This window comes from Onychostoma macrolepis, chromosome 12 (assembly GCF_012432095.1).
Source record: "Onychostoma macrolepis isolate SWU-2019 chromosome 12, ASM1243209v1, whole genome shotgun sequence".
Classification (NCBI taxonomy): Eukaryota; Metazoa; Chordata; class Actinopteri; order Cypriniformes; family Cyprinidae; genus Onychostoma; species Onychostoma macrolepis.
This window is the reverse complement of record NC_081166.1, coordinates 29,203,321-29,219,395: the sequence shown is the minus strand read 5'-3', so window position 1 is coordinate 29,219,395 and position 16,075 is coordinate 29,203,321. Positions and strand designations below refer to the sequence as shown.

The window sequence follows — 16,075 nt, the reverse complement described above, 5'->3', positions numbered from 1 at the left end:
AGTTTGTCATATTGCCCACTTATAATCGTGATTATGATTTTTGCCATAATCGAGCAGCCCTAGTAGTCGCTGCATTGAATCATCACTCATTTGCATAAAGATTAATTTTTCTCAATTCTGTTGCATTTCTGAAGAGTTCCTGCTGCTGACGTGGATGGAAATCACAACTTCGTGAAACACACTAATTACCAATCATTTCAAATACATGCTGTTTGAATGTTCTGGCCTACTTTTGAGCATTACTGTTAAAGAGCAACCAATTGGATTTTATTTGGCCATAAAGTCAACATTAATTTCAAAAAACAAACAAAAAAAAAACAGTTGCACACAATCTACCCCATGCTTTCAGTCATCTGATAGATTATGTTTTATTTATTTTTTTTAAATCAAGTCAAAGCTCTTTTAGTGTAATTGTAAAAACATCCTCCTTCAGCTGCTGCTTCACATAAACGTCAGAATAACTGCGGTCATGTCTCCAGATGAACACTTACTGGACTGAAGCAGCTCAGCTTTACTCGATTCTCCAATCATTTTTTTGGAAAAATCAGTGCGTCTCAAATCTGATCCTCAGGATCTTTGAGGAGCTTTACTTTCACTGTTCCTCAGCGGAGGAATGATCTTCATCTCACATCTTCTGAGGAGCGTTTATTTCTTCATCTCTCCATCAGCATTGCATTGCATTATATGTTTGGATCATTTAAATCTCATCTTACTGAGACATGAGTCAAAAGAATGTTTTTTAAATGTTTTAAAAAAAAATTGTCTTCTGCTCACCAAGCCTGCATTTATTTGATCCAAAATGCAGAAAAAGCAGTAATACTGTGAAATATATTTTAAAATGTAATTTATTCCTGTGATTTTAAAAGCTGAATTTTTAGAATCACTATTCAAGTCACATAATCCTTCAGACATCATTCTAATATTCTGATTTGCTGTTCGAAAAACTTATGATTATTATTATTATGATGTTGAAAACAACCGAGTAGAATTTTGTTCAGGATTCTTTGATGAATAGAAAGTTCAGAAGAACAGCATTTATCTGAAATAGAAATCTTTTGTAACATTATAAATGTCTTTATCCTCACTTTTGACCAATTTAATGCATCCTTGCAAATTTTAAATTAATAATTTCTTCCACCCCCCCCCAAAAAAAATTACAAAAATTATACTGACTCCAAGCTTTTGAATGGTGTATAATGTTACAAAAGCTTTTTATTTCAGATAAATGCTGATCTTTGGATCTTTCTATTCAAAGAATCCTGAAAAAATAAAAAAAATAAAATAAAAAAAAGGTACTCAACCGTTTTTAAATATTAATAATAATAATCAGAAATGTTTCTTGAGCAGCAAATCAGCATATTAGAATGATTTCTGAATAATCATGTGACACTGAACGACTGGGGCAATGATGCTGAATATTCAGCTTTGATCACAGACATAAAATATTAAAAAAAAATATTCAAATATAAGAGAGTTAAAAAAAAAAAAATAAAAAAAAAAAAAAGTAAAAAAAACTTCAAAATATTACTGCTGCTGATTTTTGGATCAAATAAATGCAGGCTTGGTGAGCAGATGACAATTATTTATTTGACTGGTAATGTATTATTGGCGATATAGAGTTAACACTGATATTTATATAATTATGTCAGTATTTCCACTGAAAATATTCAATTTATCTACCTTATTTTTAACACAAAAACTGGCCCGTCATGCTGCTTAATATTGCAAACGGGTATTTATCCTATTGTATCATCATAATCAAAAACACACTGGTTTGTAGAGCAAATAGTTTTACCATTTACTGCATTGAACACATTGAATTAAACGTGAAGTTCTGAAGTAACTCAAGTAATGCTCTGCAATTCGATATTTTGCATGTCTGCTGCCCGTATCATAGGTGTTCCTTCCTCTGTCTGGCGTCCTTTGGGCTTTCCTCTTGTGTATAAACAGAGACGGCAGCTCCGTACCTCGAGGTTTAGGTTTTTCCAAACGAGCTGTAAGAAACAGGTGGGTGATGAACTCCATGCCACCGCTGGAAACAAACGCTGCGAGTGAGTCTGGGACTATTATCCCCTCACACGCTATAATTACCCACATTCCCGGCTGTTTGCGCTTCTTATTTGTTTGTTGTTGGAGGGTGGCACCCTTCCTCATTAAAACACAGGGGATAATTACATGCCAGCGATGCATTAAGGAGCTGGGAGAAATCCAAGACCCCTTCCAAACATCCACGGCCGGATCTGTGCACTTGCTGCTTCTTGCTCGAGAGGACGATCAAGCTTTTGGAGCAAACGTGAAACTGGGTTTTTTGGCGGAAATCGTGTACATAATTGCAGAATCTAGTCTTAAAAATGGAATTTAAAGTAAACTTTCTTCCATGTTTATTCCAATTTTGAGTACGTTTTAAAAGAGTAATTCAATTGCTAATGGTTGAATTTAATCAATCTTTTTCATTATACATTTTTATTAAATCATAAATCAAGAAAAAAAAAAAAATTAAAGAGACAATTCCAGCGGGAAAAAATTACAGGCCTCAATTTTAGCAAATTTATTTATTTATCTTTATTTAATATTGTAACAAAAAATTTAAACTATTAAGTTTTGAAAGTTTTATGAATTTCATTGATTAGACATGCTTTTTGATTATTAAAATTTAATTAATCCATTAAAACAGAATCCAAAAAATATTAAGACTGAAATAATAAATAATTTCTGAAATAAATAATGAAATAAAACTTTTTATTGTATGAGTTATATATATATATATATATATATATATATATATATAAAATAGGTTTCTTCATTATTTATATATAATAATTATAAATCCAGAAATATTAATAAAAAAATAACAAAAAAAACTTAAGTTCTTAAAGATTAAATCAATTGATTAGGCATGCTTTGAGTATTAAAATTGAATAATAATTAAAAAAAAAAAAAAAAAGATTTTATAGGGCCCTAGTTTTGGTGCAAGTAGAGCTGAGCTATTTAATTAAATCAGAATATCTCTCCGTTCAGTATTCAATGTGCATCTCAAACCCTTCCTACAGAGACGATCAAGCGTTGTGACTGTGTCCTTTATTTATCAGCTCTATCTGAGCTTTAATTGCGGCGATTGTGTGTTCTGCACTCATGTGCTCTATTTTCTGCTAATGACGTCTGTCCGTGTGGGAGCGAGTCTTACCTTCGAGAAGCAGAGATGCGTATGAGTAATCTCTGCGTGCATCTTACCTAGGTTGTGTCTCTTGTTTTTGGCGTGCTCGTGGATGTGTTTCTTGCTGAAGCAGCCGAAGAACACACAATGGAGACAGGAGTGAAGCCGATTTAAATGAGCTCCACACATGTGACATATACATGACTTCGCCTAGGAAGAAAAGAGAGAGAGAGATACAGGCGTTTAGTTATGTATGACATTCACACTAGTTAGTAGACTGTCTGAACAACTAGTTAATTAGCAGCAGTAAAATCCCATCTGTTTTTTTTTTTTTTTAAAATGAAGAAACTTCTTCAGAAGCCATTCTTAGGGAGATACAGACAACTACAGCCTACAAAAGGGTAAATAGGTGAATAACTACAACATTTATAGCACAAAACTGGCAGTATCCTATTGCTGAAGAAGTGTTTTGATGGTTATAGTAACAGTGCTTTAAAGAGATATGAATTTAAAAGACATCATCTTTGTATTTTGCATGTAGCATTTTACCTTTCTTTGCCATGTTAGCTGAAATTAAACCACGCAAAAATTAACATGACATCTTTGAAGACTGTTTTATCAACCCTACCAATGTCCCTATACTAATATAAATGAAATTTAACGATTCTTAAAACCATGTATTATACTTAATATTAATAACACTGCAAAAACTGAAAATGGTAATTTTTCTCTTTAAATTAAACAATATAAAATTAAACAAATTAAACTTTACTTTAAAAATATAAATAAATATACTAATGCCATCAATTGCATCCAAAATAAAGTTGTCTACATAATGTGTGTGTACTGTGTTTTTATTATGCATATATATATATATATATATATATATATATATATATATATATATATATATATATAAATAAATAAAACACACACGCATGTATATATTTAAGAAAAATGTTATATTTGTATAATATTTAAATATAATATAAATTATATAAACAAAAATATATACATGTAAATATTTAAAAATATATACTGTATGTGTATGTATTTATATAGACATAAAATATACAGTGTACACACATTATGCAAACAAAACCTTTTATTTTGGATGCGATTAATCATTTGACAGCACTAAAATATATTTAAAACAAATATTTAATTATGCAATTGCTAATTAAATTTAATTAAATCAATAAAAAAGTTTTAAAAAAAATGTAATTTTAATCAAATTATTTACATTAAGTTGTATATTACTCTATAAAATATTGTTAAAGTTAATGGCATAACCTCAATTTTTAATCTCAATATTTTCACTATAAAAAATTAGAAGCTGCAAAAATCACATACAGAAAATAAGAATGTCAATGTTTATTATAAACCATTTATCCATGCAAATTTTTTTTATTTGTATAGTGCATACGAATTGAAAAAAAAAAAAAATGCATATGCATAGATTAATCATGTATAATAACCACTAAAATCAAGTCCCATCCTACATTTTTAAAAAAAATGTTTTATTCACGAAGCGGTTTCACTCGCATCACAGCAGAGAAGACTATTGCAATATCATGCCGCCTTGAAATATTAATGCAAAAAATAGAATGCTGAAGAGAAAAGAGAGATTAAACTAGTCAACCTCCCGGAGACTACATTACACCGCCTCACTATTTCCCAACAGCATGATGTCAAGCTTCAGTACTGTAGTGCTGGTTTTAGATCCGGTCTTTAACAGCTCGCTCTGCTGTTACCTCCACTCTAGCTATTTTTGTATAGACCCCATTTTCAGCTTCACATCTCGCCCTTCTGCGATTCCCCGCTGACACGCCACCCAGCAGACAACTGAGAATAAGCATCATCCGACCGCGCTAAACGACAGGTGAGACGCGAACACAGACAGATCTGGAGCGCCGGGTTTCACTGCAATCGCTTTAAAGAAAAGCCACCGTTCCCTGAAGTCGGCCTGAATGTTGCGTGCTAATATAACCAATAGACACCTTAATGTTTTTGTATAATGCATTCGAGCGGAAAGCAAGCGGATGTGACGGAGAGAGACCGAGAAGGGAAAGGCATTGTATTGTCTGTCTTTCATCAGAGTAATTTGATCAGAGACATGGAGGGAGAAAGGCCTGCGGTGAGGTGAACTCTGCAAACACGCGATACAGTGTAAAAACACACAGCAGCGCCACAAACATCTTTATGGGATCGCTGGAGAATGACGTGGCTGTTAATGGTTTGGCAAGCTGCAATAAAGGCTAATATCATTAAGCATTACAGCAATACGATATTTAAAAGTTCTGCTCGTGTTATGATAGGGAAGCATAACGAAATGCTTTATTTGAGCATCTCGACCCAGATCCACAGCTTCACCACGCCCAGATACTAAAACACTGATGTGCAAAACAGTGCACTGCGCTAGTATGCAAATGATCTGTAGGAATAGCAGAGCTGCCAAAATGAGCGTTATAGCGCAGGGAATATAGTGCATTGACTCTATCACACAGTGCAATGTGCTTGATGTGACCTTCCATCTCTCGTCTGACATAAGCCACAAGTTTATTATATTGCATTAAAAAGAATCTCTTCTATTAAACCTGCAACATTGTTGCATTGCATAATGCATGCAGTTTCACATACTATTTTTAAAGAACAGTAGGCAGTAAACAGTACAAATGCTCTACACAGCATTTCATTTGCATTTACGAGTAAAACAAACATTGTGTGAAAATAATACAAATCTTCAGAAGCAGCAGTGATATTCATCACCAGATAATCTTTTATAAAATACTATTTTCTGTTATTAGAATCTTAGAACATTATTATATTTTGGACAAAAATGTTTTGCCTTCACTTTGTAGACTGTATAAAAACAGATTTATTTTAGTTTGTTTTTTGTAAACAACGCACAGGCTGGATAGAACTACTTATGCAGGGGAAAAGAAAAGGCTTCCATAATAATATATTTATTTCATACTAAGTATAGTTCAAATCTATTAGCATATTTACTGACATGTCGCTCAAGACGTACTGATATCAAAATTATAATTAAACTTTATTTGGAGTAGGCCCGCTACTTATGCACAATGCACATTTCTTAATATTAAGCCTACAATGTGTTTTAATGTCACCGTTGATGAGGATTGCATTATCTCTGTATAATATTAATCTTTGAATGCAAGATATTTAAAGTGCACCTGAAGTATACGTGCAATAGTTCCACTTTAGCACAATCAAATATTCTTCAGTATGTCTTTAGTTGGACTTCAGCACAATTAAAGTGCATTAAGGACAAAATTAGTTGCTCCAATTTAGCAGATTTTAAAGTATGCCAGTTTAGTATACCAAAAGTACAATTGCAGGGTATTTTTATTAAGTACATAAATGTATTTTTAGTATACTTAGCATTAAATAATTTTTTATTTTTCACTAGGGAATTTACACATTTCTTTTCTAAATGAATTATAGATCTTACTGTGATTATCCGGTGAAACAACACACTTCTTTTCAAGTCATGGATGCAGGATTTCTCCAATGATTTAGGGTACGTTCACATGACGATGATGTACTAGAACGGAAAAGGTTTAAGTTCTGTATACATACAACAATCCCCGTTCACACGGATCCGTAAAAGCGACCAAAAGGCTGCTTTACGCACGCTAGGCCAGTAGTTGGCGATGTTACTTTGTAAAAAAACACACAATATGCACCGTTTCACAAATTTGTTTTTTGTATTGTTTTCAAAAAATTGCACTTTAAAACCTATTTCGAAAAGTTTGCAATGCCATGTAAATGAACAACTAAAACTGAATCAAGTTTTCCGTTTTTAGTTGAAAATGGTGTTTTGTAAACACCCTCATCTGCATTCGCTGAGAGCCACGCCCATCATCTCAACATCCAATCAACAACCAATGCATAAAATCAAGCCCCGCCCTACATTTTTCAGAATAAAAGATCTGTCGCTACTTCCGTTTCATCGCGATTTCAATGCAAATGGTATGAACGATAATATATATATGCTTCCAAAGAAAACTATTAAAGAGATCTAATAAAAATAAAACACTCGAACATCTAACCTTATATGCAAGCTACGTTTCACACTGATTGGCTGCGGTGTAAAAGCGCCTACATAAACATGCACTAATACACTAATGCAGTAAACTGAATCCTAGCGTTTCATTCTGAACATCTCTGACTCTCCACACCTCCCAATCACGCTCTACACATCATTTCTTCTTTGTATCTACACCGCTCCTCCTTCATCCTCAGATGTCTCCTACTCTCTCTCTCATCCTACATCCTACACGGAGAGCATCAGCAGGTCCTCTCTGCTCTCTCCTGCTGGTGTTAATGCTGTAATGTTGAATGAGATGGTGCATTGATCAGGACCTCATCTGAGATGGGGGTGTGGGGCTGAAAAACAAGGCGAGAAGGATCAGCTTCCTCCTACAAGATCCACTGCAGGCTCCACATTCATGAACGCACACACACAGTCTATTTTTGCAGCTTGCTGGCATACATTTGTAACAGAAAACCCTTAAAATGGCAACGAGGCACCAAATGCCTGCAGTCACCTGCAAGGAAAATAAATATATATATATATATATATATATATATATATATATATATATATATATAAATAAAATTCTAAATATATATATTAAATAAAATTCTAAATATATATTAAATTCTAAATATAAAATAAAATTATATGCAAATTAAACTAAAATAGGAGGAATAAATAAAGGAAAAATATGAGAGATATAAATAGGAAAGATAAAAACAACAGCAAAATGTAAAATAAAATAGGATAAAGATTAAAAATGTGAAGAAAAATTTAAATATAATACAAAAACAAAAAAAACAAATAGGGACACATGAAATTAGGAGGAATAAAAAATTTAAAATTAAAAAAAATAAAATAAACTATAATAGGAGAGATAAATAAAAAATAAAAAATAGGAATTAATCATTTTAAAATTAATCAAAATAAAATAGGGCAGAAATAGGTTGTATAATAGGAGGTATAATTAAAAGAAAATATATATAGTATATAATATAGTAAGGATAAAAAAAATAGATTAGATTAGATAAATATAAAATAAAGATAAATAAAAAATAATTTAAAAACAGCAGTGTGGAGATGCTCTTTAAAGCAAGTTTCCACTCAATGGATTTTGTCATTGCTAAGCTTGTGCAACAAGTTTTATCTTAAACTAGTCAGTGAGTTGACTAACTTTGCTTTAGGGCTTGGTAAAATTATTGATTTTCTAACAAGTACAGATTTTCTTTTGAATAATCCAGACGACAATTCTTAAAATCACAATATCAATCTCTTATTCTATGCCTATTTTGTGGCTGCGTGAAAGCGTATTTGTACAACACTGCCCGTCCCGTTAAACTACCTCAATCAACTGCGCAGTCTGGGCCCCGCTATTAATCATCAAAACTAATGTTTTAAGGAAACATACAATGCAACCAGTGTAGTCCGATTCAAAAACAAATGACTCGTGACTCAAATGAGCTGGATCTTTTTAGCGAATCGCAAACAAATGAATCAGAATCAAATCAAAACGAAACTGGATTCCAGAACTGGGGTTGGGGCGGATGACATCACCAGTGGCCGGAGAGAAGGGCTCCTCTGTTTTCCAGCAAACCAGACTGTGATGCTGACTCAATAAAACAGGCATCAAAAGAGAGCGAGGGTTCAGCTCCAGTCGCTCTGATTGGACGGATCCAGCGTGACCAGCAACAAAGCAGCACTGTCATCCTGCGTGCGACTCGCAGATGAATCAACAGAGTACTGAGGAGATTTATCATTGGTGGTCTATGCAGACTTACGTCAGACAGATGGATCAGGCCATTGAAGCACATTTGATTTCACTCGGCCTGAAAGTCACAGTATGTTTGATAAGTAAGCACTCCTCTCCGACCAACTGGACCAAAATGCTCAATTAAAAAAAAAAAAAAAAGACCTGGTGTGAAATGCTTTGAGGTTAAAAGGGTTTTTCATTTTCAATAGGGATGCACCAAAATTTGGGTCACTGAAATATTTTGGCGCCAAATGTAGATGAACCCCTAATTAAAACAAAATAAAATTGTGACCCAAAATGCTAAAGCAACAAATCCCTCTAAAAAAATTAATAAATACAATTGAGGATAAATAAAGGTATACTATATGGTAAAAGCGTGCTTATATCGTGTCAAATATTAGTTTTCATAGTTCAAGGTGTTTAGTACAAGTGCTATTTTGGCAATATTTTGAATTCGTATTTGTTTTTATATTTTATTTTACAGTTTTAATAATTGTTGTTTTTGTCATTTTTATTAGTTTTAGTCTTTTTAAAGTGTCTACATAGTTTATTTTTTTGTTTTTTAAAGTTTGTTTATTTTAATGCTTCAACTTAAACTAGACGAAAATGAGAATACCCTGCAATATTTTTATCATATATATATTTTATATTGAATATTTTATTTCAGCTAACATTTAAAGTAATGAAAATGATGGTTTTAGTTAACGATAATAACCCTACTCAGCACGCTGTGTGAATATTTTCAAAAATATTACTCAATATTTGTAATGCTACTGAATATATAATGCATTGTTATCCCAAACTTTCAAATATTTCATATAAACTATTTAAATCAGACCTTGTTTAGGGTAACAATGCATGTACTATATATTATTAATTTAATAATTAGTGACTGAAACAATTAAACATCTCTGTATTTTAAATTAGACTTTGTTTGGAATAACTTTACGTACATTTAAAATATTACAATATTTAACAGATTTTTGGCCTAGGAATCAAAGCTACATAACGCTGTATAACCCCAGTGATCGGCCTTGACTATATAAACCAGCATCGACCCGCCAATCACGTCACCTCTCGCAGTTTCTGCGGCAACCGAGCATCCAATCGTCGGCTCGCTGCTGTGTTTCCAAGATCACAAGTGTAGTAGGAGGCATGTGGGTGATGAGGAGAATCAAGGGAGGCAAGAGACATGAAAGAGGAGAAACAAAAAGGAGACACCGAGAGGGAAGACGCTGATGATAAAGGATGGATGACAGTTCAAACACATGCAGATGAGGGATGTGAACGCCTCGAAGCTGCCTGGACTGCGATAAGCCTGCTAGAGGCTAAAGAAATGAGATCAGCTGAGAGCGCACAGGGAGTGTAAAACTCATACTAAAAAAGCTGGAGGCAGCACCACAACGCAATTAGTGGAGAGGGCCTGTCAATTACCCAGAGTCCCCTTCTGCTGAAGGACTGCTTCTGAATGGGAAGGACGTCCACGGCGTGCGCAGACACGGTGCATCATTACACTTAATCCCACAGACCAGCCCTCCTCTGCAATTAAACACTCATCAAGAGCTGCAGCAGACACACAGAGAAACTCTAGCTCCTCAAGATACTCCAAGTAATTAAAGTTACTTAAAAATCAGAAATGACATTAAAAATAATGAATAATTCCAAAAAAAAAAAAAAAGAACAATTATCAATTTATATAAGAAATCTATATAGACATAATATAGATATAAATTAAATTTTATTTTTTAAACATTGATGGTTAGGAACTGATTACATGTAATATGTATTACATGATAACATTACAAAATATTAAGTACTTGTGATTACATTACACTTTTTAAATTGCTCCTAATCAGATTAGTTTTTTTTTTTTTTTACAGATACCATGATTAAATATTTTTCACAAAATGACCCAAATTCTTATTTTTTCTCCCTTCAAATTAAACATTTATATTTTTAATTTGTTTTAATTATGATTGTTTTTATTTTTCTTCCCCACGAAGCTCAGTTTGCGAAACCCTGGAGTAATGCAATGTTTAATGCACTTCATGATGTTCATAAAGAATAGAAGAGATTTTCTTATAAATTACGTCAAAAGTAATCTAAAAGTAGTCAAAATACATTAACAAATGTGAGTAATCCAATAGATTACATTCCAAACTACAATGTCCGTCATGCAATTTGTAATCAGTAATGGATTACAATTTATAAGTAATCTGCCCTAATAATAAATAATAATTTATTCAAAAGACTTGATTTTCCATAATTAAAATAAATTTAAAAAATAATAATTTAAAATAATTAACAATTTATTAATTCATAAACACGTTTTCCAACTGACAAAACATCTAAAATATTTTAAATAGCTTTTTTAAAAACAACTGAATGCATATAAAAATGAATAAAAAAAAGAAATTGAGGTGTTCAAATGAATATAAATTAATAAATACATGTTTGACAATTTTCTTAACAAGTGACTATAAAGCTGCATGTGCAATACAACATTCTAACAATAAATAATTCATAAAACGACAGCTTTTAAGCTACTGAACAAAGTATTTAGCAGAGCTCGTAGTCTCTACTTCTTGTTTATTAGTCCAACAATGTTCTGCAGTTTGCGGTATAGCCTTGAATGTAATCTTTATTGCCTGTGGAATAAAGCCGCCCTCCTCCACCGCACACTAAAACCAGAGAACAAAACATCCCGGGATAAAAGTGATCAAACGATCTTGATTCGTATTCAAGTCACAAAAGCAGTGTTTAAGTATTTGTAAGGCTATGAATTATGAGCCGGTAAAACCGTAGCGGAGCACGAGTCCTTTATCTTCCTCCTGGAGTCACATCGTCTTCCTGATTTAAAACATCCTCCACGTCTAGAGAGGCCTGCTGTGGACTCGCACCTTCTCCGTAAGCATCCGCTGAAGCTCTGGAGGAACGTGTGGAAGCGTATGCACATATACATATATATATATATATATATATATATATATATTATAAAATGCAGGCGTGTATCGATATGACAAACGGCTCGTGGTTCAATTAATTATTGATGGCGAGCTGGAAGCCCGTATAGCTTCACATGCAGAATAGATGTGGAACAGCCGCCCTATAAAAACTGTTTTTAATGTTAAATGAAGACCATACGGTAATTGGACAAGCTTCAGTGCGGGCCGGTGTTAATCACTGCCACGGCTTCGATGAACTTAGCCATTTCTCAAAAGGAAGCCGGTTTCCAGGCCCTCGGACTAATGGCTATTCTAACACTGACGCGTTGTTGGCAAACTAAGTATGAATTGCTCATTAGTTAAACGTAATGGACAGAAATGAATTAAGTCATCATTGTGTAGTGTCCATGCAAGTCAATAAAAGTAAACTGAAAAGTAAGCTGTCAGTGTCGTGCACTTGCTTGGCCATTTGAATTCAATTAGTATTTTGTTAGACGGGTAAACTAAAAAAAGCTTCGTTTACCGCAGCAGCCGTCGTGTAAAGAGTGTAAAGACCATCGGCAGGGACACCGGCAATAAGCATCGCTTTTTATTTCTCCTCTTTCCTACTAGTTTCACTTTTTTTATAACCATTTCTTACTATGTGTAAGTAAGTTGTTGTTTTTTAGGATTACTGATAAACTAATGTAGCTTGATTTTTATTTATCTATTTTAATTTTAGTTAAAGTTGGAGTAATGTTTGTCATTTTATTAGTTTTGTATTATGTCTGTATAGGTTTTTTTATTAGGTTTTAGTTTAATTTGAGTTATTTTAGTACTTCAACAAACTACATGGAAATGAAAGAATATTGAATTTATAAATGTGTGTGTGTGTATTTTTTGTTTTCATTTAAATGTTAAGTTTTGAAATTTTGTTGTATGCATTTGTCATTTTTATTTAATTTCTTTATTTTTTTTAAATGTGTATATATAGTATTTATAAAGTTTTAGCTTTTAGTTTTGGATCTGTTTTAATACTACAATTGATTGCTTCTGTTATCCTCATTTGTAAGTCGCTTTGGATAAATATAATGTATTATAATATAATATATAATATTACACACACACACACACACACATATATATATACACACTGTATATATACACGCATACGTTTTTTTGTAACTTTTGATTTTATGTAAAGTAGTATTTTAAATTACACTTTTTATACATTGTATAAATGTTTAGATTTTATTTGATTATTTTTATATTTTATATACAAATACAAAAATATAAAATTATTTGTACTTATATAGATATTAAAATATTAAATAAAATTACATGCACTAACATTTTGATTTCAGTAAAAAGTTATTTTTAAAATAAATATACATTTAACTTTTTATTATAATACTTAGAGCTATTTTTTTATACCATAAAAATGTCACTGGTCTGTACCAATACCAGTAAAATTTCATGGTTCTTGGTGCCAATTTCTATAAATATATAAAATTTACATTTATATTTAATGAGGGAGATATATATATATATATATAAATAAAACACAGAAACACACTCAAACACACTGTAAAAAAAAAATCTAAAGTTTAGAAAACTTTAAAGTTCAAGGCAACCAGCTTCATTAGATTTTGGGGTTTTCTCAACTTGTTTTTGTAGGAGATCTGAGTTGAGTCGTCTCAACTTTGTTGTATAAACTGAAAATAAGAATTTGAGAAAACTCAAAAATCTCCTGAAGCTGGGTGCCTTGAACTTTAAAGTTCTCTCAACTTTTGATTTTTTACAGCGCATACATAATTATCATCATCATTACTATTACCGTTTCATTTTAAATGTGCTGTTTGCCGTTGTCTGTGACGCATCAGTACAAATCACACTACAAACGCAATGTGCTGTACCTGCAAATGTGATTTCAGTGATCAGATCAAAAAGCGATTTAGCCCTGCTTACACCGTTAGTTATCTCCACCCACTTCAGAAATGATCCGAGGCCAGAAGCAGCATAAACCGGGCCAGAGATGTGAAGCTAAACTTAGGTGAACACAAGCACATACAATAAATAAATGAAAACACCCGCAGGCGTTTCTGCATATGTAATGAATGATCTGTTCACTTGCTGTTACAGCACAGCAAACACCATCATCTACGTGAAATTCATAAAGCAGTTCGGCAGGGATCAGTGTTGGGTAAAACAGAACGAGACGTGAGGTGTCATCACATGGTATAACAGCTCCCGTATTTATAGTAAGTCACAAGAATGGTGGTGAAAACACAAAAAATCAATTGCAATCTTTGAATCTACTGATTCAGGACATGTAAGGCAGGTAAATCTGAAGTATCTCATTTGTTAAGATCTTTCACATCTCTGTTGTTTAAATGATATGCAATTTGACATTAAGTATATCGCAACAAACAAACAAAAACACACTTAAGAGACTGCACGCATACACAATGAGTTGAAGATTAGACGACTGCATGAGCACATTTAGAGTTCACACTTTCACTGCGTGATTAGTCTATTAAAATATATTTAGATATAGTTAATATCACACGAAGAGCAGAGTTTTTTCTCCAAATATCAGAGCAATTGCAATTTTATACACAACAGTTCCTGTTTTTGCTTTATTTTGTCAACAAAAAGAGTTACAAAAAGCCACAGCAGAACTGATTTGCGTCTGAGCAACACGACAGTGTTTGTTACTGAATCAGTCAGCCGTTTGAACGAATCGGGTTGAATGAATGATTCAATGACTCACTCATGCAGTGATTTGCCGCCACCTACTGGCGATTCTAGGTTTATATTTAAAGTATATTTTCCCAAATCATTTCAAATATCGGTATTCAACGTTTTCTAAACATCATGCATTCGCATATGCATTTAAATTCCACTTCAATTCTGTAATACCTCTGCATTGCAAACTAATTTTGTTGATACGGATTTCATTTGGCTCTATAGTGTCTTACCATTTAAATTTATTGATTAAATTTAAGAATTTGACAAGAGACAATGCATACATTGAATTAGGTTAGAAGAAATAAAAATGGCCTTAAAAGGTAAAAATGCCCATAAAATGTAAAAATCAATTTAAACTTATTGGAAAAGCTCATTTCTGTTACTCTCGCAAACTAACCACTGCACAGAATATGAAGAACACATCAAAAGCTTTGGGAGTCAGCTGTCCACAGCAGTCCTAAACCTGCCAAAATAACATCTAATTACCGTTAAAATAGATATATCTTTTTTTTTTGTCATATCGCACACCCCTACTTTCAGAGCTAGCTTGCTATTGCTAGCTTCTCCGAAATCGCTTACCCCATCTTTAATAATTGCAATCCTAAACCTAAAAGTATTAATGATATTGTTGGTCTTACGGGTTTGGAACGACATGAGGGTGAGTAATTAATGACAAAATTTTCATTTTTAGATGAGCCATCCCTTTAAATTTAACAACTGCAATCTTAAATCTAACAGAAACTGTGATGTTTTCATGAGAACAGTAACTGTAACCTTCAGTTAGTCAATCTGACTGAGAGCTTGTGGTTGCTGTCCAGCGTTGGGAGCGATATGCATCAGCCGGTCAGTGATCTGTGGGTGTGCCATATGAAGCTCAGGCAATGCACTGGTGCAAACGCATCCAAAGGCCTTCACCACACAGTACGTGTTGTTCTGCAGCAGGGGGATGGGATGGACCAGAGCCGCGCTGGCAGAAAGCCTCTCTAGCGTTTACAGAGCTCCTCATATTCCTATTGTCCCTTCACGGGTACGACGGGACAGATGAGAGGCGAGTCCGGCCGCTTTCCCACCTGTGCTCGACAGACCCAGATCTGGTTTCTAAGAACTTACGATCAGTACTATATTCTAAATGTGACCTAATATAGGCAAATCCTTCTTATTGTACATATCCCAGCTGAGCATGTCTAAACGTGGCATTAAATAAACAGTATAGTAATGCTGAGAATAGCGGGTGTGTCTAATAGGTCAGATGTGGTGTAACACAACCTAATTACGGTTTAGCAAAGAGAACTGGATTTCAAAGACTGTACAGAACAATCATGTGCAATATGCAATAATAACTTGCATGCAGTGAAATAAACACTCAAAGGCCAAATTTGGTGAGTTTTATGTGCCTGGATTATAGATAATTCGTAATTAAGCTAAAAGTAACA

The 16,075-nt window shown here is 33.2% G+C and overlaps 1 protein-coding gene across 2 annotated transcripts in view; it reads right to left on the bottom strand.

Moving 5' to 3' along the window:
* usp22 (ubiquitin specific peptidase 22) overlaps positions 1 to 16,075 on the bottom strand; it is a 41,540-nt gene that overhangs the window by 22,905 nt on the left and 2,560 nt on the right. For both annotated transcript variants that reach the window (XM_058792742.1, XM_058792743.1), the window contains exon 2: positions 3,232 to 3,364. In XM_058792742.1, coding sequence (XP_058648725.1) covers positions 3,232 to 3,364 — 133 coding nt within the window. The remainder of the gene's footprint in view (positions 1 to 3,231; positions 3,365 to 16,075) is intronic.